Source organism: Ranitomeya imitator, chromosome 4 (genome assembly GCF_032444005.1).
Source record: "Ranitomeya imitator isolate aRanImi1 chromosome 4, aRanImi1.pri, whole genome shotgun sequence".
Classification (NCBI taxonomy): Eukaryota; Metazoa; Chordata; class Amphibia; order Anura; family Dendrobatidae; genus Ranitomeya; species Ranitomeya imitator.
In genome coordinates, this window is record NC_091285.1 from 379,553,931 (window position 1) to 379,577,675 (window position 23,745).

Sequence of the window (23,745 nt, forward strand, 5' to 3'; positions counted from 1 at the left end):
AGTCTAGTTGTTGAAAAATAGAGTTTTAATCTTTTATGTCAACAATTTCTTCCAGGCTCTGGAGCGTGTGGTTACTGGAAAAAAATCTGCCTCCGGTCTTCATTATCATAGCACCCTCCTCCCTGCAATCCCACGCCTTGTACTTGCGCTATTATCCTACCTTATCCGCTATTCTATAGGCAGTGTCTTCATCCTTCTGCACAGTAACATTGACTCGCTGGCGCCTGTGCAGAAGAAGGATGAAGACACTGCCAATAGAAGGGTGGGTAAGGTAATGGCTTAGTGGTTAACGCTGTAGCACTGAGTTCAAATCCCACCAAGGAGAACATCTACAAGGAGTTTGTATGTTCTCTCCATGTTAGTGTGGGTTTCCTCCCACATTCCAAAGACATACTTATAGGAAATCTAGATTGTGAGTCCCAATAGGGACAGTAATGAGGTGTTTTAAGTATTGTTCAAATTAACCCCTTAATGAAAGCCAATACGTCTTTTAACTGACCTGAGATATAAGAGAATAGCATCCCCATACAGGTGAGAATCCAGTAGCTGTCAGCTGTCCACTATAGCTGCCAATTTGCTGCATAAGCCACGATCAGTGTTTGCACCTTCCAAATCTGTTTAACCCCTTAGATGCTGCTGTTAATAGTGACCACATCATATAAATGGTTAACAGAGTGTGGGGGCTTCCTCTTTATCCCAATTGGTGCCCTCAGATCATGATTGTGTGGTCCTGATGTTTGCCATGACATTTCACGACCAAATAACGGCATTAGAGTCTGAAGGCTGTAGTAATCTGTTCAGAAGTTAGAGGCATTTAGGTGGTAAAAATACACATTTTCATTTCTGTCATGCCACTTTGCATTAATTCCTGAAAAGCACCTGAAGGGTTAATAAACTACCTGACTGCAGTGTTCAATATGTCAGGGGGTGCTGTTTTTAAAATGGTTTAACTTTTGAGGGTTTCCCAATATATGGGACCCCTAAAGGCACTTCAATCCTGGATAAGTCCCTAAAAAAATAAAATTCGTAAATTTCTTTGAAAAAATGAAACATTTTTAAACCTCCTAAAATGCTAACAAAATAAAAACATTTTACAAATGGTGCTGATGTAAAGCAGACATAAGGGAAATGTTACTTATTAATGTTTTGCTGTGGTATGATTATCTGGATTAAAGGGATAATCATTCAAAGTTTGAAAATTGTTAATTTTTTTTAACATTTTTCTCAAATTTCTGATATTTTCTTTTATAAATAAACAACACATATTGACCTAAATTTACCAATATCATAAAGTATAATGTGTCACGAAAAAACAATCTCAAAATTACCAGGATTTTTTGAAGCGTTCCATAGTTATTACCACAAAGTGACACTGGTCAGATTTTAAAAATTTGGCTCCGTCACTAAGGGTATAATGGTGTTATATAAGCAAGTAAATCTAATATATAATTGCCTAGAATACTACTTCCTGCAATTTGTGCCAACTTCCGTGGCTTTGTCCGGAGCTAATGTCCGGAGCTAATGTCCGGAGCCAAGTGACGTCAACAGTGTCCAGTGTCTGATTGGTTGCCGCCTGCTGCGAGCGACCAATCAGAAACGTGCCGTACTGTGACACACTCCGCCCGCCATTTTGGTGTGATTTTTGAATTTTTACCTCACAGCAAGTTTCTACTGCGTGGAGGCGGGCCCAGTGACGTTGCTCTTCAAGCTCCTGCCGAATTTCGTCAAAAAAATGATAATACCATTTACCAAAACTATATATATTTAGTTGTGAAGTGGTTCAGTGACATTTTCACACCAATTTTGAACTTTTGTTTGGTGTTTTCTCCATATACTGCCTATTATTTTTGTTCTTTCTTACTATTATTTATTAATTGTATTATTCTTACATTTGAATAAATAAAGTATATATGGATTCTAGACTCCCGATTCTTTAGAATCGGGCTGCCATCTAGTTAAATTATAAAAGGAGTATTGCCTGTCTTCTGACTCATTTGATACAACTGCTCTTATGTGTCTGAGCATGCACAGTAAATCTTTAGATTCCTTTATCACGCCAGCGATGCATATACTGTCTAGGGAATTTGTCTTCATTCATGGAAAAATAAATTGCATTTATGTAGTTTCCAAACCTGTTTTCTCACAGCTTATTTGCCTGCCTTCAGCTTCACTGATATCAGAACATCTTCATTTTTCATCTGATTAAGGATGCTGGAAGTGAAAGGGTCAGCACCTGTCTCTCCCATTCTGCTGCTACAGGAGATAGCACAACACCCAAAAGGATAAATATAAATATATCTATAATATAACGCTGGGAGCGTCACTCTGTCCGAAGCCTTTATAGACTGCGCAGGCGCGACGCTCCTAGCGTTACATTATAGAGTGTCAGGAAAAAAAAAATGGCGCCGAAGGCGCGGACTGCCGGGAGCAGGGGGTCGGGGGCAGGGGGACACCGTGCACATATTTGCACCCTGATTATGCTGTGGCACTTCATGCCACAGCAATTTGTTACTTACGCCATTCCTTTCCGCCGCAGTGCAGTGTGTGTTCAAGAAAATGGCGCCGGAAAGCGCTGACTGCGCAAGCGCCGATCCCGGCAGCAGGAGGACGAAGAAAATGGCGGCGGAAAGGAATCAGGTGGCGCAAGTAACAAATTGCTGTGGCATGAAGCTGTGGCACTTCATGCCACAGCTATTTGTTACTTACGCCACCTGATTCCTCTCCGCCACCATTCCTGTGCACACGCTACCTGATTCCGTTCCGCCGCCATTTTCTTGGTCCTGCTGCCGGAATCGGCACCTGCGCAGTCCACGCTTTCCGGCGCCATTTTCTTGAAGACACATTTTCTTGAAGATGGCACAGCTATGGGGCAAGAATGAACGGTGCAGAGCACTATATGGCACAGCTATGGGGCAATAATGAACGGTGCAGAGCACTATATGGCACAGCTATGGGGCTACAATGAACGGTGCAGAGCACTATATGGCACAGCTATGGGGCTACAATGAACGGTGCAGAGCACTATATGGCACAGCTATGGGGCAAGAATGAACGGTGCAGAGCACTATATGGCACAGCTATGGGGCAAGAATGAACGGTGCAGAGCACTATATGGCACAGCTATGGGGCAATAATGAACGTGCATAGCACTATATGGCACAGTTATGGGGCAATAATGAACGGTGCAGAGCACTATATGGCACAGCTATGGGGCAAGAATGAACAGTGCAGAGCACTATATGGCACAGCTATGGGGCAAGAATGAACGGTGCAGAGCACTATATGGCACAGCTATGGGGCAAGAATGAACGGTGCAGAGCACTATATGGCACAGTTATGGGGCAATAATGAACAGTGCAGAGCACTATATGGCACAGCTATGGGGCAAGAATGAACGGTGCAGAGCACTATATGGCACAGCTATGGGGCAAGAATGAACGGTGCAGAGCACTATATGGCACAGCTATGGGGCAAGAATGAACGGTGCAGAGCACTATATGGCACAGTTATGGGGCAATAATGAACAGTGCAGAGCACTATATGGCACAGCTATGGGGCAAGAATGAACGGTGCAGAGCACTATATGGCACAGCTATGGGGCAAGAATGAACGGTGCAGAGCACTATATGGCACAGCTATGGGGCAAGAATGACCGGTGCAGAGCACTATATGGCACACCTTTCTATGGTACATCTATGGGGCAATAATGAACGGTGCAGAGCACTATATGGCACAGCTATGGGGCCATAATGAACGATATGGAGCATCTATTTTTATTTTTGAAATTCACTGGTAGCTGCTGCATTTTCCACCCTAGGCTTATACTCGAGTCAATAAGTTTTCCCAGTTTTTTGTGGCAAAATTAGGGGGGGTCGGCTTATACTCGAGTATATACGGTATGTATGTATGTATATATATACACATACATAAGGTATGTATGTGTGTATACATACATACATACCTATCTATAGAGAGAGAGAGAGAGAATATATACACATACACACAACAGATTATGGTGTCCGTTTCCTACAGTTACTCCAAAATTTGGTCAGAAACTACTGTTTGAGCACATGGGTGAGCTTGTAAGAGAAGGAGAGCCATTTCTCTTTTAGGCTATGTGCACACGTTGCAGATTATTTACGGTTTTCTAGCGTTTTTGCGCTATAAAAACGCTATAAAACCGCAAATAATCTGCATACATTAAGCATCCTATAATTTTTTATGAAATCCGCAATTTCTGTGCACATGATGTGCGGTTTTCCGCATGAAAAACGCATTGCGGAAAAATAATGAACCTGCTCATTAATTTTGCGTTTTTTTTCGAGGTTTTCTAATGCATTTGGAAATGTCCGGGAAAAAACGCACAAAAAAACGCGTCAAAACCGCATGCGGATTTCATGCGGAAATCTCCCAGAAATGTCCGGATTTTCACAGGAATTTTCTGCATGGATTCCTGAACGTGTGCACATAGCCTTAGAATGCACGTTTTGCTGGACTAGATTGCAGAAGCCATGTCACATTTGGGAAGCCCCTGAAGTGACCCACAAATGACTTCATTTTCGAAAGTACACCCCTTAAGGAATTCATCTAGGGATTTGATAATCATCTTGAACTTGAAAGGGCTTTACAGACTACATCCCTTGATGAATTTAACTAGGGATTTAGTGAGCATTTTGAATTCTCTGGTGATATAAATTTTCTAACAATGTGCGGTAAAGGTGAAATGTTTATCCACAAAAAAGTTGATTTAGCCAAAAATTACCTCATTTTCAATAACAATGTATCCCACTATTTGTGTAATTTCTCCTGAGTACGCCAATACCCCGTATGTTAGAAATTACTGTTTGGGCGCGTGAAAGGGAACAGCAGGGAAGGAGCGCAAATTTGGCTCATAGAGCTTGCATATGTCATGTTGCAATTCCAGAGCACTTGAAGTGGTAAAAAAGAAGAACCTTCCTCCTTCCTAAAATTGATCCAATTTTTAACTCCAAAGCACACCTTCCACTAGAGTGCAAGAATTAGTGATTAAACACGGGGGGGAATGTACGGGTGCTGTCGCGGACTCTGTAAAATCCTATTACCGGTAAGGCTAGGTTCAGATTGCGTTAGTGCAATCCGTTTAGCGCCTAGCGCTAGCGGATTGCGCTAACGCAATGTGTTTAAAAGGGGTCGCGGTAACGTCCCCGCTCTCGCAGATCGGAGATCTGCGAGAGCGGGGAACGGACCTCGGGCGCGCTGCGGACGCTGCAAGCAGCGTCCGCGGCGCGCCACAAAACGGCACATCGCTAGCGCCTGCCGAACATGGCACGCGCTAGTGATGCGCGTTCCCATTGCTGTGAATGGGCGCGCTAACGGACGCGTTGCACGGCATTAATTTCGCCGTGCAACGCTGTCCGTTAGCACGGTCCCATTAACGCAATGGGAACCTAGCCTAAGTAAAAACCAGTTTTCCCATCGCCACGACAGCACCCACTACGAGAGACTTTCAAAGACTATTTATCTGGGTGGGACCACAGCACTAAACGCCCAAAGTGTATGCTGGAATTGGCAGATAGATCAAGGCGATAGTGTTTATAAAAGGTGGAAGGTGATGACCATGTTGCCGCCTTACATATCATATCAATGGGAACATCCGCCTTTTCCGCCCAGGATGACGCCATAGCTCGAGTGGCGTGTGCCCTGATGCCTTCTGGTGGAGTCTCTCCTTTGGCAGAATATGCAAGGCATATCGCATCCCTGATCCATCTAGCGATAGTACTTTTTGTGACACTCGAACCCTTCTTCCGATTCTGGAAAGAAACAAACAAAGCCCTACTCTGCCTCCAGCTTTGTGTCCTATTCAAATACTCTATTACTGCTCTTTTAACATCTAGAGCAGTGTTCCCCAAGTCCGGTCCTCAAGAGCCACCAACAGGTCATGTTTTCAGGATTTCCTTAGTATTGCATAGGTGATAATTGCATCACATGGACAGGCAAGCATTCAATGACCTGTGCAATACTAAGGAAATCCTCAAAACATGACCTGTTGGTGGCTCTTGAGGACCGGAGTTGGGGAACACTGATCTAGAGTATGACATCTTTTATCCTCTTCTGAGACTGGATTATCAAAAAAAGGATGGTAGATATATCTCCTGACTCCTATGAAACCTAGACGCTACCTTTGGTAAGTATGCAGGATCTGGTTTCAAAACAATTTTGTCCTGAAGGATCATTAGGTAGGGAGGATCGACTGACAACGCTTGGATATCGCTAACCCTCCTAGCAGATGTTAATGCCAAGAGAAGAACCGTCTTTAAGGTTAAAATTGTAATTGAAGTAGACTCAATTGGTTCAAAGGGGGGGGGGGGGGGGGGGTTGTGTTAACGCATCAAGCACTAAATTTAGATCCCAAGGTGGCAATCCAGCATTATGAACTGGGTTACTGCGCTCAGTCGCTTTAATAAACCTAGAAATCCACCTATTCCCTGCCACATTACTATTATATAGGGCTCCTAAGGCTGAAACCTGAACCCTAAGGCTATGTGCACACTTTGCGGATTCCACTGCGGATTTTTCCGCAGCGGAATTCCAAAATCCGCAGTGAAAACCCGTTGCGGTTTTTACTGCGGATTTATCGCGGTTTTTACTGCGGTTTCTTATGCGGATTTTCATCTGCATTTTCCTATTGGAGCAGGTGAAAATCCGCAGTAAAGAAGTGACATGCTGCGGAATGTACTCCGCTGCGTTTCCACGCAGTTTTTTCCGCAGCATGTGCACAGCGTTTTTTGTTTCCCATAGGTTTACATTGTACTGTAAACTCATGGGAAACGGCTGCGGATCCGCAGCGGTCAAATCCGCTGCGGATCCGCAGCAAAATCCGCGAAGTGTGAACATAGCCTAAGGCTACGTGCACACGTAGGAAATGTGGTGCAGAATTTTCTGCACTAAATCTGCATCTCCTTGCAGAATCCGCAGGTGCGTTTTTGATGCGTTTTTTTATGCAGTTTTAGTGCGGTTTTTTATGCGGAATTGATGTGGATTTTGTGCAGTTTTTACCACTGCAGATTTCTATTAATGGAGGGGTGCAGAAACGCACAAAAGAAGTGACATGCACTTCTTAGAAATCTGCAGCGTTTCTGCACAGCTTTTTTTTTCACATTGATTTACATTGTACTGTAAATCACAGTGCAGATCTGCAGCAGAAAAATCTGCTGCAGATCTGGACGAATTCTGCACTAAATCTGCATCGTGTGCACATACCCCAAAGGTGCTAACTGCTAAACCCAACTCCCGACCTTTCTGCAGGAATTCCAGAATGGCCGGAATTGGAACATGATCCGTGAGGGGTTGCTGATGGAATCTAAGGAATTTCTTCCAGACCCTAGAATAAATGCTTGTAGTGACCTCTTTCCGGCTTTTTAGCAAGGTAGATATTAAGGTTTCTGAAAACCCTCTCTGTTTTAGTAACTCCCTCTCAAGTTCCACGCCGTCAAATGAAGACTCTCCATATTGGGATGATGAACTGGACCTTGAGAAAGGAGCCCCGGAACTACTGGTAATACCCAGGGATCGTTCACTGACATAGCCCCGAGCAGAGAAAACCAAGGTCTCTTGGGCCAGAAGGGGGCAATCAATTATTCTTGCCCTCTCTTCCCTGATCTTCCTGAGAACTAGAGGAATCAAGCACATCGGTGGAAACGCATAAGCTAGAGGAAAGCTCCAACGGACCTGAAGGGAATCTACTATGCATGGACGGTCTGTTACCTGGAGTGACGCAAACTCCCTGACTTGTGTTTTCCCTCGTAGCAAACAGATCTATGACTGGTAACCCCCAGAGTCTGACTATCTGTTTAAATATTTGTCGGTCCAGAGACCATTCCCCCTGCCGAAGGAAATGTCGACTGAGATAGTCCGCTTCTACATTGTGCTCTCCCCTTATGTGAACTGCTGACAGGGAAAGGAAGTGAATTTCGGCTGAAGTAAGTATATGAGCCGCAGCGGACCTTAGAGATTGCGACCTTGTCCCTCCTTGATGATTGAGGTAGGCCACCACTGTCGTATTATCGGTCTGTACCCGTACATGTGAACCCTTCAGGGATGGTAGGAAGAAAAGAAGCGCATATCCGACCGCTAAGAGTTCTTTTAAATTTGAAGAGCTTTGGGATTCTAGACCTGACCATTTTCCCTGGGCCAGAACCTCCCCCATGTGGGCTCCCCAACCAAATGGACTGGCATCGGTTGTCCGGCCTGATGCTCCATTGAACTCCTCTTGACAGATGGAGTATGTCTAGCCACCATATTAGATCGTAAAGTGTGTCTGGTGATAGCCTGAGTCTCCCATCCAGATAACCCTGAAGCCTTTTTTCTGCTTTGAGGATCTCGGATTGCAGTACTCGAGTATGAGCTTGAGCCCATTGTACGGCCGGTATACATGATGTCAAAGACCCTAGCAGGGACATTGCGTCTCTTAAAGTTAGATACGGATTCTTCCTCACTGCTCTGACTTTGCGCACAATCCTTTCTTTCTTGTCTTCTGGTAGAAAACATGATTTCTTTTCTGAGTCTAGAAGAATACCCAGGAAAACTTGACGCGTGGAAGGTTCCAGTTTTGACTTTTTTTATGTTGATCATCCAACCGAGTTCCTGCAGAGAAGATATTATAGCGTTTACACGGGCCTTACATTGGCAGATTGAATTTCCAACTATTAAGAAATCATCCAAGTAGGGTACCACAAGGGTATCCCTCTCCCTGACATCGGCCATTACCTCTGCAATAATCTTAGTAAATATTCTTCGAGCCATGGACAGGCCAAAGGGCATTGCTACAAACTGAAAATGCCTAACCTGATCTGCTAACCGCACCGCCATTCTGAGGAATTGCTGGTGATCTCTGGTAAACTGGTAGATGGTAGTACGCATCTTTTACATCCAGTACCGACATGTAACATGTAAGTTTAGTTGTCGTCTTAATGGACTCCATTTTAAAAGCGTGATATTGGAGAAATGTATTCAACTTCCGTAAATTGTAGTCCCAAAGGACCCATCAGGCTTAGTAATCAAAAATAGGGGAGAATAAAACCCCTTCTCCTGATCCTTTGGAACTTCTACAATAACTCGCTTTTTAATTAATTGCTGAATCTCTTTCTCTAAGGCCTGTTGCTGAACCGGAGAATCAAGAGTAGTGAAAATAAACTGATTCGGAGGTACCTTCTGGAACTCCAACTTCAACCCTGACGCAACTACCCCTAGGATCCAGCTACTAGAAGTTATCTTGGTCCATTTGTTAAGAAAGTATTTTAATCTACCCCCTTCTGGGAGATCATCATCAAGACGTAGATGCAACTATAGATAGAACTGAAGAAGAGCTTCCGAAGAAAGCACCTTTTTTCTTCTGCTCCGCTGGTTCCCAATCTCGGCTATACCCCGGGTGGTCAGATGGAAATCTTCGGAAGGGCATCCGTCTTCTGAAGGCGTTTCTAAAAGTAGGATAAAAGACCTTAGGAAATCCTTTCTTCCTATCCTCTGCCTTCCCAAAGATATCATCCAGCACGGGGCCAAATAGGTACTCGCCTCTGCATGGAATCGTACACAACTTGGCTCTAGCCTGAGCATCCCCTTTCCAGGTTTTAAAAGTGCGATGAGCAGCATTCGAAAGACCAGCCGATCTTGCTGCTAACTTCAAGGAGTCTACCGACGCGTCCACTAGGTAGGCTACTCCCTCACGGATCTGGGACAGGGAGTCTAACAGCTCATCTCTGGGAACTTTTGTTTTAACCCCTTTCTGACATGGGACGTACTATCCCGTCGAGGTGGGCCCCCATGACCACGGACGGGATAGTACGTCCAGCGTGATCGGCGGCGCTCACGGGGGGAGCGCTGCCGATCGCGGCCGGGTGTCAGCTGCCTATCGCAGCTGACATCCGGCACTATGTGCCAGGAGCGGTCACGGACCGTCCCCGGCACATTAACCCCTGGCACACCGCGATCAAAGATGATAGCGATGTGCCGGCGGTGCAGGGAAGCATCGCGCAGGGAGGGGGCTCCCTGCGGGCTTCCCTGAGCCCCCCGCAGCAACGCGATGTGATCGCGTTGCTGCGAGGGTCTTACCTCCCTCCCTGCTTGTTCCAGGCCCGGATCCAAGATGGCCGCGGATCCGGGTCCTGCAGGGAGGGAGGTGGCTTCACAGAGCCTGCTCAGAGCAGGCACTGTGAAGCAGCCTGCACTCCTATCAGATCGGTGATCTGACAGAGTGCTGTGCAAACTGTCAGATCACCGATCTGTGATGTCCCCCCTGGGACAAAGTAAAAAAGTTAAAAAAAATTTTTTCCAAATGTGTAAAAAAAAAATAAAAAAAAACCTAAATAATGAAAAAAAATATATATATTATTCCCATAAATACATTTCTTTATCTAAATAAATAAAAAACAATAAAAGTACATATATTTAGTATCGCCGCGTCCGTAACGGCCCGACCTATAAAACTGGCCCACTAGTTAACCCCTTCAGTAAACACCGTAAGAAAAGAAAAAACCAGGCAAAAAACGACGCTTTATTATCATACCGCCGAACAAAAAGTGGAATAACACGCGATCAAAAGGACAGATATAAATAACCATGGTACCGCTGAAAGCGTCATCTTGTCCCGCAAAAAACGAGCCGCCATACAGCATCATCAGCAAAAAAATAAAAAAGTTATAGTCCTGAGAATAAAGCGATGCCAAAATAATTATTTTTTCTATAAAATAGTTTTTATCGTATAAAAGCGCCAAAACATAAAAAAATGATATAAATGAGGTGTCGCTGAAATTGTACTGACCCGAAGAATAAAACGGCTTTATCAATTTTACCAAACGCGGAACGGTATAAATGCCTCCCCCAAAAGAAATTCATGAATAGCTGGTTTTTGGTCATTCTGCCTCACAAAAATCGGAATAAAAAGCGATCAAAAAATGTCACGTGCCCGAAAATGTTACCAATAAAAACGTCAACTCGTCCCGCAAAAAACAAGACCTCACATGACTCTGTGGACCAAAATATGGAAAAATTATAGCTCTCAAAATGTGGTAACGCAAAAAATATTTTTAGCAATAAAAAGCGTCTTTCAGTGTGTGACGGCTGCCAATCATAAAAATCCACTAAAAACCCCGCTATAAAAGTAAATAAAACCCCCCTTCGTAACCCCCTTAGTTAGGGAAAAATGAAAAGAAAATGTATTTATTTCCATTTTCCCATTAGGGCTAGGGTTAGGGCTACAGTTTGGGTTGGGGCTAAAGTTACAGTTAGGGTTTAGATTACATTTACAGTTGGGAATAGGGTTGGGATTAGGGTTAGGGGTGTGTATGGGTTAGAGGTGTGGTTAGGGTTACCGTTGGGATTAGGGTTAGGAGTGTGTTTGGATTAGGGTTTCAGTTATAATTGGGGGGGTTCCACTGCTTAGGCACATCAGGGGCTCTCCAAAAGCGACATGGCGTCCGATCTCAATTCCAGCCAATTCTGCGTTGAAAAAGTAAAACAGTGCTTCTTCCCTTCCGAGCTCGCCTGTGTGCCCAAACAGGGGTTTACCCCAACATATGGGGTATCAGCGTACTCAGGACAAATAGGACAACAACTGTTGGAGTCCAATTTCTCCTGATACCCTTGGGAAAATACAAAACTGGGGGCTAAAAAATAATTTTTGTGGGAAAAAAAAGATTTTTTATTTTTACGGCTCTGCGTTATAAACTGTAGTGAAACACTTGGGGGTTCAAAGTTCTCACAACACATCTAGATAAGTTCATTGAGGGGTCTAGTTTCCAATATGGGGTCACTTGTGGGGGGTTTCTACTGTTTAGGTACATTAGGGGCTCTGCAAATGCAATGTGACACCTGCAGACCATTCCATCTAAGTCTGCATTCCAAATGGAGCTCCTTCCCTTCCGAGCCCTCCCATGCGTCCAAACAGTGGTTCCCCCTCACATATGGGGTATCAGCGCACTCAGGACAAATTGGACAACAAATTTTGGGGTCCAATTTCTCCTGCTACCCTCGGGAAAATACAAAACTGGGGGCTAAAAAATAATTTTTGTGGGAAAAAATTTGTTTTATTTTTACGGCTCTCCATTATAAACTTCTGTGAAGCCCTTGGTAGGTCAAAGCGCTCACCACACATCTAGATAAGTTCCTTAGGCAGTCTAGTTTCCAAAATGGTGTCACTTGTGAGGGGTTTCTACTATTTAGGTACATTAGGGTCTCTGCAAACGCAACATGGCGTCTCATCTCAATTCCTGTCAATTTTGCATTGAAAAGTCAAACGGCGCTCCTTCCTTTCCGAGCTCTCCCATCCGCCCAAACAGTGGTTTACCCCCACATATGGGGTATCAGCGTACTCAGGACAAATTGTACAACAACTTTTGGGGTCCAATTTCTTCTCTTACCCTTGGAAAAATAAAAAATTGGGGGCGAAAAGATAATTTTTGTGCAAATATATGATTTTTTATTTTTACGGTTCTACATTATAAACGTCTGTGAAGCACTTAGTGGGTCAAAGAGCTCACCACACCTCTAGATAAGTTCCTTAGGGGGTCTACTTTCCAAAATGGTGTCACTTGTGGGGGGTTTCAATGTTTAGGCACATCAGGGGCTCTCCAAACGAAACATGGCGTCCCATCTCAATTCCAGTCAATTTTGCATTGAAAAGTCAAATGGCGCTCCTTCGCTTCCCAGCTGTGCCATGCGCCTAAACAGTGGTTTACCCCCACATATGGGGTATCGGTGTACTCAGGACAAATTGTACAACAACGTTTGGGGTCCATTTTCTCCTGTTACCCTTGGTAAAATAAAACAAATTGGAGCTGAATTAAATTTTTTGTGAAAAAAAGTTAAATGTTCATTTTTATTTAAACATTCAAAAAATTCCTGTGAAGCACCAGAAGGGTTAATAAACTTCTTGAATGTGGTTTTGAGCACCTTGAGGGGTGCAGTTTTTAGAATGGTGTCACACTTGGGTATTTTCTATCATATAGACCCCTCAAAATGACTTCAAATGAGATGTGGTCCCTAAAAAAAAAAAATGGTGTTGTAGAAATGAGAAATTGCTGGTCAAATTTTCACCCTTATAACTCCCTAACAAAAAAAAATTTTGGTTCCAAAATTGTGCTGATGTAAAGTAGACATGTGGGAAATGTTACTTATTAAGTATTTTGTGTGACATATCTCTGTGATTTAATTGCACAAAAATTCAAAGTTGGAAAATTGCGAAATTTTCATAATTTTCGCCAAATTTCCGTTTTTTTCACAAATAAACGCAGGTACTATCAAAGAATTTTTACCATTGTCATGAAGTACAATATGTCACGAGAAAAAGTCAGATTCACTGGGATCCGTTGAAGCGTTCCAGAGTTATAACCTCATAAAGGGACAGTGGTCAGAATTGTAAAAATTGGCCCGGTCATTAACGTGCAAACCACCCTTGGGGGTAAAGGGGTTAAGCTAGTCCTCTAGCTCAGGGCTCCCCAACTCCAGTCCTCAAGGCCCACAACAGGTCATGTTTTCAGGATTTCCTTTGCATTGCACAGGTGATGCAATTATTACCTGGTCAAGACTAAGGAAATCCTGAAAACATGACATGTTGGTGGGCCTTGAGGACTGGAGTTGGGGACCCCTGCTCTAGCTGACTTACCCAGACCATAATAGATCTGGCGGTACAGGTACTGGCAATCGCCGGCTTAAAGGCTCCTGAAGATGACTCCCATACTTTCTTTAGGAACATGTCTGCCTTCCTGTCAGATGGGTCTTTAAGAATGCCCACGTATTCAAGTGGCAGAGAGGCGGATCTTGAGGTAGAAGCCACCGCTGCGTCTACTTTAGGGACTTTTACCCACTGGGACAAAAGCTCATCATCAAAGGGGTATCTTCTTTTTGCAGATGATGGTAAAGACCCCTTATCTTGCTTATCCCATTCCCTTCTAACTAGATCCTTAACTAAATCTACCACTGGGAAGGCTCTGTGACTTTTCTGACATAGTCCAGCAAACAATTTCCTGGGTGGATCCTAGGTTCTCTATTGTCTGACACCCATGGTCGACCGAACTGCTTTAACTAATGTTTCCATATTTTCCCTAGCAAAGCACAGTCTTCCTTCCTCATCCGAGGAGGATTGCGATGAAACATCCAAACATTCATCCTCCTGCAGAGAGGGGCTAGAATCAGACAAAATATCCACACTGGTTTTTCCATGCCGTCTAGTTTAAAGGGAACATCTGATTTCTTCCCTAATAACCTCCCTTAGATTTGATGCACGGAGGTGAGCTTCCTCTTCTAACGTACGGCAAATACAAGCCTGACAACTTTTTAGCATAGCTGTCTGGCAATGGCTAGCTGTGCATAATGCACACTTCTTGTGTTTTGTTTTTGAGGCTTTCTTAACCTATAACAAAGCATAGGAAACGGAATTGTCAGCTACTAGGTGTGGAATCATGCACTCACCCACAGCTGATGAAAGAGTACCGGTTCCGGAGGAGGTAAAGTGCCCTGCGACGCTGGGGTGCTCTGCTTCCTATGAATCACCTCATTGCTGCGTGAACGGCTGTCACCACTCTTCCTTCGCTGTTCAGACACCTCCAGGTGCTCGGCATCCCCTACAGAGGACATCTCAGTGCACACTTCCCCTTGCTGCAGCTGTCTTTTAAATAAATGCCGCGCTTCTCCTCCCGGCCTCCCCCGGAAGTAGTAAAACTACTTCCGGGTCACAAGCGCTCCCGGATCTGCGCAGAAGCGCCGCGCTTATGCGACCCAGGACGACACTTCCCCGATACCTGGGATCGCATCCACGTTCCGATCAGACGAGGGAGGTCTGTGCGCAGTACACCCGCGACGCTGCCTCCAGAGTCCCCGATTCTGCCGTTCCCCCCAAAACCGCACAGAGGCCTGGTGGACCTGGGTAAGAATCCTGCAGGTCCCCGCCATCGGGACAGGAACCCAAACTGGAGAAGCGAGGGTGACTGCCCCTTTTTAACCTGTAGGTTCCTGTCTATATGGTGGGCAGATCCCCTCTCTCATAGTGGGTGCTGTCGTGGCGATAGGAAAAACATTTTTTTCCATGAAAATTTTGATTTAGTCCCAAATTTCTAATTTTCACAAGGTAACAGGAGAAATTGAACAAGAAATTATAACTCATTTTCTTCAGAGTACACAAATAACCCAAACATAGTCAGAAACTACTGTTTGGGCACAAGGCGGGGCTCGGAAAGGGATACGCTTTCCTGACTTGATAACATAGCACCTTCTGATAAAGCCAATATGAAATGTGCATCAAGGGTGTGTCCACTGGTTGATGCTGCATAGTAACTTGACTTATCTTATACTAGATGGAGGCCCGATGCTATCACATTGGGAGGGCGGTAATATCACGATGGGCAGGGGTGTCAAACTGCATTCCTCGAGGGCCGCAAACCATGCGTGTTTTCAAGATTTCCTTAGCATTGCACAAGGTGCTGCAATCGTTATGTGTGTAGGTGATTAAATTATCACCTGTGCAGTACAAGGAAATCCTGAAAACATGACCTGTTTGAAGCCCTCGAGGAATGCAGTTTGACACCCCTGACGATGGGGGTAGGCTTTGCAGCGTTGAGAATCTCTCCCCCCATGTGCTTCCCACCTATCCACTCTCTTTCCCTATGTGCTGACTTCTCCCATCTGTGCTCTCTTTGACCTGCCTACCCCATGTGCTATCCCCCTTGTCTTCTGTCTTTCTCCTTCCTGTGCTGTGTTCTCCCCTCTGTGCTGTCTCTCTCACCCCTGAGCGCTTTCTCTCTCCCCATCTGTCTTCTTCTCATGTCATCTCTTCTTTGACCTGTGACCCCATGTGCTCTCCCCCTCTGTCCACCACTGTGCTATCTTCTTCCCTCATGTCACGTCGCGCATCTGCCACCGGGATCAGCCGAATGACTCACTGTGCAGAATTGGCGCAGTAAAATCAGACCACCGCCATCTTTGTGCAGATAGCCACATTAAAACTGCGCATGCACTCCTCCTGTACAAAGATGGCGGCGGTCAGTGAATCATTTGGCTGCTCCTGGTGGCGGCATGTTCGCAACGGTGTTTCGCTGGTGGTACCAGGCAAGAGGCTGTGTACAGCGTATAGAGTGTGAGAGTGAGTGTCCCAATATGGAGGATGGTGAACTTTCGCAGCTTGGAATTCTGGGATCCGGACACATCTAGACAGAACAGGATGTGAAGACATCACATGGTAAGTATATATTAAGATGACTGTCAATGTGCTCGTGTTTGTTATCTTTATGGAATTCTTCGACAGAGGAGTATGCAGCACACAACTCTAACACTGGAATTTAGATTCCATCTAGCATTTTCTTTAATCTCGTAGATTAGCAAAAAATACTGAACAACAGTGATAATCAGTCCGCCTTGATCCACTCCCGCCTGGACTACTGTAACGCTCTATTAATTGGCCTCCCCCTTATTCGACTTTCCCCTCTCCAGTCCATCCTTAATGCAGCAGCCAGGGTCGTCCATCTAACTAATCAGTAGTCAGACGTGTCCGCTCTTCGCCAGTCGTTACATTGGCTGCCCGTTCATTATAGGATCCTATTCAAAGTACTTGTTCTCACCCACAAAGCTCTCCACAGTGCGGCACCCCCTTACATCTCCCTCATTTCGGTCTATCGGCCTAACCGACATCTGTGCTCTGCAAACGACTTTCGACTAACCTCTGCACTAATCCATACCTCCCACTCCCAACTCCAAGACTTCTCCCGCGCTGCACCAATCCTCTGGAATGTTCTACCCCAAGAAATTAGGACCATCCACAACTTGCAGTTTTAGGCGCTCCCTCAAAACACATTTGTTCAGAGCGGCCTATCACTTTCCCTAATCAAAGTCATTTTATGTATAAGCGTGTATGTGTAGCCCATTCATTATCTCTATCCCACACTCCCTCAAGATGGCTGGACCATCATTGTAAATACACACCTGTACTTTGTATCTCCCCCACCTCATTGTAGATTGTAAGCTCTTAGGGTCGTCCTATTTTGCTTTAATTATTGTATTGTTAACGTTGTTACTTTGTGACTGTTGTGTTTGAAACTGGTAAACTGTAAAGCGCAGCGGAATATGTTGGCGCTATATAAAGATTATTATTTACACTGTGTGGAGGAATGATGTTTCCATATGCCCGTTTGTTAGGCAATCCCTGCATGAGTTGAGGCTGTCTTACAGCCGCGAGACATGCAGGCTCGGGGACTCGAATATATTATTTGAGTACGCCCAAGATGCTTGGCTACCACACGGGAATGCTCAGAGAACACCTTTTCTGAGCACATTCGCTCCGCACTAATGTAAACACATTTCATTTATTTTTATGCATGCATGTTGCAAGCTACATGCTGGTTTATATTGCATTTTGTGCATTTCTCCATTTGTCAGAGATTTTCACCTCGTAGAAGAACTTAACAGGATGGACACAATATACCCTTTATTTATCTTGACTAATCATGCATACACTTGTAACTACATAAATTGCCGCACGTCATCTTATCTTGTTTTATGTATCGTGCACATTCTCCCTGAATTTTAGACTATTAATTTGCAATATGATACAATTCCGTTGAAGTATCAATGCTAACAGAAGTTAAAGTGCGTCTTTGGAATCATTGTTTATTTTGTTCAGGATCCTGGATTAGGTACAGTGGCCTCATCAGTGATTTTTTTCTGCAGCCAAAACCCGATTTCTTGGTAGTAAGGCTATGTGCACACGTTCATGTTTTTCGCTATAAAATTGCGAAAAACACGCTCACATTAAGCATCCTATTATTAGAATGCATTACGCTTTTTTTGTGCACATGCTGTGTTTTTTTCGCGGCAGAATCGTATTCCGGAAAAAAACGCAGCATGTTCATTCTTTTTGCGGAATCGCAGGGATTCCACACACATAAGAATGCTTTGATCCGCTTACTTCCCGCATGGGGCTATGCCCACTATGCGGGAAGTAAGCGGATCATGTGCGGTTGGTACCCAGGGTGGAGGAGAGGAGACTCTCATCCAGGACCTGGGTACCATATAATTGTTAAAAAAAAAAAAAAAAAAATTAAAATAAAAAATCATGATATTCTCACCTTCTGGCGTCCCCCGGCAGGCTTCCCGCTCCTTGCGACGCTCCGGTCCCAGTAATGCATTGCGAAAATGACCTGTGATGACGTAGCGGTCTCGGGAGACCCCTACGTCATCTGGGGACATGCCGCAAAGCATTATTGGGACCACAGCATCACGAGGAGCAGGAAGACTGCCGGGGGATGCCGGAAGGTGAGAATATCATGATTTTTTATTTTTTTTTAATTATTTTTAACACTATCTTTTACTATTGATGCTGCATAGGCAGCATCAATAGTAAAAAGTTGGTCACACTTGTCAAACACTATGTTTGACAAGTGTGACCAACCTGTCAATCAGTTTTCCAAGCGATGATATAGATCTCTTGGAAAACGCTGGCATTCTGCAAGCTAATTACGCTTGTAAAACGCTAGCACCTCAAGGTGCTCAAAACCATATTCAAGAAGTTTATTAACCCTTCAGGTGCTTCACAGGAATTTTTGGAATGTTCAAAAAAAAAAAAAAAAAAAACATTTAACTTTTTTTCCTCCACAAAAAAATTACTTCAGATCCAATTTGTTTTATTTTACTAAGGGTAAGGCCGGGATCACACATACGCGTGATACGGCCGAGTCTCGCAGGTGAAATCCCTCCTCTGGCGCCGGCACTTGGGAGCAGAGCGTGCAGCTCCATGTGTTGCTGTGCGGCTGCACGCTCTGCTCCGGAGTGCCGGCGCCAGAGGAGGGATTTCACCTGCGAGACTCGGACGTATCTCGCGTATGTGTGATCCCGGCCTAACAGGAGAAATTGGACCACAAAAGTTGTTGTACAATTTGTCCTGAGTGCACCGACACCCTGCATATGCAGGTAAATCACTGTTTGGGCGCATGGCAGAGCTCGGAAGGGAAGGAGCAACGTTTGACTTTTCAATGCAAAATTGGCTGGAATTGAGATTGGATGCCATGACGCGTTTGGAGAGTTCCTGATGTGCCTAAACAGTGGAAACTCCCCACAAGTGACACCATTTTGGAAAGTAGACCCCCTAAGGAACTTCTCTAGATGGGTGGTGAGCACTTTTAACCCCCAAGTGCTTCACAGAAGTTTATAATGTAGAGCTATAACAATAAAAAAAAATTTTTTTTCCCAAAAAATGATCTTTTTACCCCCAATTTTTATTTTCCCAAGGGTAAAAGGAGAAATTGGACTGCAAAAGGTGTTGTGCAATTTGTCCTGAGAACGTTGATACCCCATATGTGGGGGGGAACCACAGTTTGGGCTCATGGCAGAGCTCGGAAGGGAAGGAGAACCGTTATGGAATGCAGACTTTGATTGAATGGTCTGCAGGCTTTATGTTGTGTTTGCAGAGCCACTAATGTGCCTAAACAGTAGAAACCCCCCCACAAGTGACCTCATTTTGAAAACTACACCCCCCAAGGAACTTATCTGGATGTGTTGTGAGAACTTTGAACCCCAAGTATTTCACTACCGTTTATAACGCAGAGCCAAAAAAATAAAGAAAATCTTTTTTTTTTTTTTTTTTTTTTTTTTTTTTCGCACAAAAATTATTTTTTAGCCCCCAAATTTTTATTTTCCCAAGGGTAACAGGAAGAATTGCACTGCAAAAGTTGTTGTCCAATTTGTCCCGAGTACGCTGATACCCAATATGTGGGGGTAAGCCACTGTTTGGGTGCACGGCAGAGCTTGGAAGGGAAGGAGCATCATTTTACTTTTTCACCGCAGAATTGTCTGGAATTGAGATCGGAAGCGATGTCGCGTTTGGAGAGCCCCTGATGTGACTAAACAGTGACCCCCCAATTCTAACTCCAACCCCAACACACCCCTAACCACACCCATAACCCTAACGACACTCCTAACCCTAATCCCAACACACCCCTAACTACACCCCTAAAACCCTAATCCCAACTCTAGCCCCAACCCTAACCCTAATGGGATAATGGAAACAAATACGGTTTTTTATTTTATTATTTTTCCCTAATCCCTATTTTTATAGCGTATTTTTATGATTGGCAGCTGTCACACACTAAAAGATGCTTTTTATTTAAAAAATAGTTTTTTCATCACCACATTTTGAGAACTATAATTTTTCCATATTTTGTCCCAGAGTCATGTGAGGTCTTGTTTTTTGCGGGACGAGTTGATGTTACTGGTACCATTTTTGGGCACATGACATTTTTTGATCGCTTTTTATTCCGATTTTTGGGAGGCAGAGTTAACAAAAAGTATCAATACCTGAATTTCTTTTTTTTTTTTTTTTGGAGGGTGGGGCTTGTGGTAAAATTGATAAAGCAGTATTATTCTTCCGGTCAGTATGATAACAGCAATAACTCATTTATATATTTTTTATGTTTTGGAGCTTTTATACAAAAAAACTTTTATAGCAAAAATTATTTTTGCATCGCTTTATTCTGAGAGCTATAACTTTTTTTATTTTTCTGCTTATGGAGCTGTATGATGGCTTGTTTTGTGCGGAACGAGATGACGTTTTCAGCGGTACGATTTTTATTTACACGAGTCTTTTTGATCGTGTTCTATTGCACTTTTTGTTCGGCGGTATGATAAAGCATTGTTTTTTTGCCTCGTTTCTTATTTATTTTTTTCATGGTGTTCACTCAAGGGGTTAACTAGCGGGACAATTTTATAGAGCGGATTAATACGGACGCGATACCAAATATGTGTACTTTTATTGTTTTTTTTTATTTACATAAATACATTTATTGGAAAAATATTTTTTTTCCTTATTTGGGGATTTTTAAAAAATAAAATATTTTTACACATTCTAATTTTTTTTTTTTTTACTTTATAACATTGTCCCATGTTGGGACAGCACTATATTACATCAGATCGCTGATCTGACACTTTGCACAGCACTGTCTCATGTGTCAGATCAGCGATCTGACAGGCAGTGAAGGAGCCTTGCCGGCACCTGCTCTCAGCAGACGTTCGCAAGCCACCTCACTGCAGGACCCGGAAGGACCCCGCGGCCATCTTGGATCCCGGGGTCTCCATGGAGACCATGAGAATTAACGCGATCACATCGCGTTATCCTGATGGAAGCGCGAAGGGAGCCCCCGTCCCGGCACGATGCCCCTCTATGCCCCAGCTGTCACATACAGCTGACACACGCGCCCGACCGCCACGGCGTTCACCGTGAGACTGTGGCGCCGTACTAGTACTGCGGCTGGCATAAATGCAGTTTCCGCAGCGCATTACTAGTACGCCGCATATCACGGAGTGGTAAAAGTGGTTTATAGTTACGGAGCCAGGCAACACCTAAGGGTATGTACACATGACATCTTAATTCTGATGCTAGAGCCACTGAATATGCTAAGCGGAGCCGTTTGGGTATGTGCACACGTAGATTGAATCTCTGCAGATTTTTCCAGCACCTGTTTTTCTAAATCCGCAGGTAAACCGCACTGCGGATTACCTGCGGAATTACTGTGGATTTACCGCGTTTTCTTTGCGGATTTTGTGCGGACTCCACCTGCGGTTTTACACCTGCGGATTCCTATACAGGAGCAGGTGTGAACAGCTGCGGAATCCGCACAAAGAACGGACATGCTGCGGTATAAACAACGCAGCGTTACCGCACGTTTTTTTCCGCAGCATGGGCACAGCGGTTTTTGTTTTCCATAGGTTTACATTGTACTGTAAACGCATGGATCCGCAGCAAAATCTGCAACGTGTACACACAGCCTTTCAGGAAAAAGACAGTGATTTTTTTTCTAAAGTGGTTTCACTTTTTGTTTTGCAGTTGATATCGGTCAGTGTGTTTTCCCTGTAATTTCAACTATCAAGAGTGGGCACGCCAAGGAATGAATGAGTATATTACTTCTTTTAACCCAGGGATGCACAACTCCAGTCCTCAAAGACCACCAACAGTGCATGTTTTCAGGATTTCATAAGCATTGCACAAGGTGCTGGAATCATCAACTGTGCAATACTAGAGAGATCCTGAAAACATGAACTGTTGGTGGCCCTTGAGGACTGGAGTTGTGTATCCCTGTTTTAACCACTACATGGTTTCCAAACCTTGAAGTACTTAAAAGTAGTAACAAAAAAATTGAACATGTGCACAGAATGTTGTTATAACATTGATGTGCATTACATTCAATTTTTTGCACATACCCTAAACGTGTATAATGAATGAGACTTGAAGCCTTAATTACACAGCAATTATCTCTACCAACCGTATGCTGTACCTTTTCTATTTTGTGGTTACAGATATATTCCACTTCATAGTCTTTCAGATTCTTCCTAGTAATCCCGAGGCATTGGCAGATGAGCAACTCTTTCCGACATAATTCTTGAAGTGTTTCATTGGAAGCAAGGCATGGCACACACCAAGCTGTGAGGAAAGAGTGTAGAGTGAGATATTGCTTAATCAAAATAACACACACTATATGTCTATATCCCTTTTTTCTCCCTGACCTATAGTAACCTATGGGCCTGTGCAAATAAGCGATTTTCCACAGGGAGCATACATTAGTCTAGCCCATTTTAAGGATAATGCAGCAATAGAAAGTAGCTATCTGCAATGCTGACTAGCACATGGATCGATCTGCAGACATGACTTTTTAATTTTACTTTTTAATTCCTTTACCCCTTAATGACCGCAAATATGTCTTAACTGACCTGTGATATAGGAGAATAGCCTCCCCATACAGGTGACAATCCAGCAGCTGTCAGCTGTACACTATAGATGACAACTTGCTGTATCAGCCACAATCAGTGTTTGCACTGCCCAAATCTGTTTAACCCATTAGATGCTGCTGTCAATAGTGACTACATCATATAAATGGTAAACAGAGCGTGGATGCTTCCTTTTTATCCCAATTGGTGCCCTCATATCATGATTTTGTTGTCCTGATGTTTACCATGGTAATTCATGACCAAATAGCGGCCTTAAGGTACCTTCACACTAAGCGACGCTGCAGCGATACCGACAACGATGTCGATCGCTGCAGCGTCGCTGTTTGGTCGCTGGAGAGCTGTCACACAGACAGTTCTCCAGCGACCAACGATGCCGGTAACCAGGGTAAACATCGGGTTACTAAGCGCAGGGCCGCTCTTAGCAACCTGATGTTTACCCTGGTTACCATCGTAAAAGTAAAAAAAACCAAACACTACATACTTACCTTCAGCTGTCTGTCCCCGGCGCTCTGCTTTCCTCTGCACTGTGTGAGCACAGCGGCCGGAAAGCACAGCGGTGACGTCACCGCTCTGCTTTCCGGCTGACCGGCGGTCACAGCCAGTGCAGGAAGCAGAGTGCTGGGGACAGACAGCTGAAGGTAAGTATGTAGTGTTTGTTTTTTTTACTTTTACGCTGGTAACCAGGGTAAACATCGGGTTACTAAGCGCGGCCCTGCGCTTAGTAACCCGATGTTTACCCTGGTTACCAGTGAAGACATCGCTGAATCGGCGTCACACGCTGATTCAGCGATGTCTGCGGGAGTCCAGCGATGAAATAAAGTTCTGGCCTTCTAGCTCCGACCAACGACATCACAGCAGGATCCTGATCGCTGCTGCGTGTCAAACACAACGATATCGCTAGCCAGGACGCTGCAACGTCACGGATCGCTAGCGATATCGTTGTGAAGTTGTTTAGTGTGAAGGTACCTTTAGAGTCTGACGGATGTTGTAACCTGTTAAGAAGTTAGCAGC

General features: G+C 44.2%; 1 protein-coding gene across 2 annotated transcripts in view; it reads right to left on the reverse strand.

Moving 5' to 3' along the window:
* SUV39H2 (SUV39H2 histone lysine methyltransferase) overlaps positions 1-23,745 on the reverse strand; it is a 71,459-nt gene that overhangs the window by 28,414 nt on the left and 19,300 nt on the right. For both annotated transcript variants that reach the window (XM_069765171.1, XM_069765172.1), the window contains exon 2: positions 22,284-22,429. In XM_069765171.1, the coding sequence (XP_069621272.1) occupies positions 22,284-22,429 (146 nt within the window). The remainder of the gene's footprint in view (positions 1-22,283; positions 22,430-23,745) is intronic.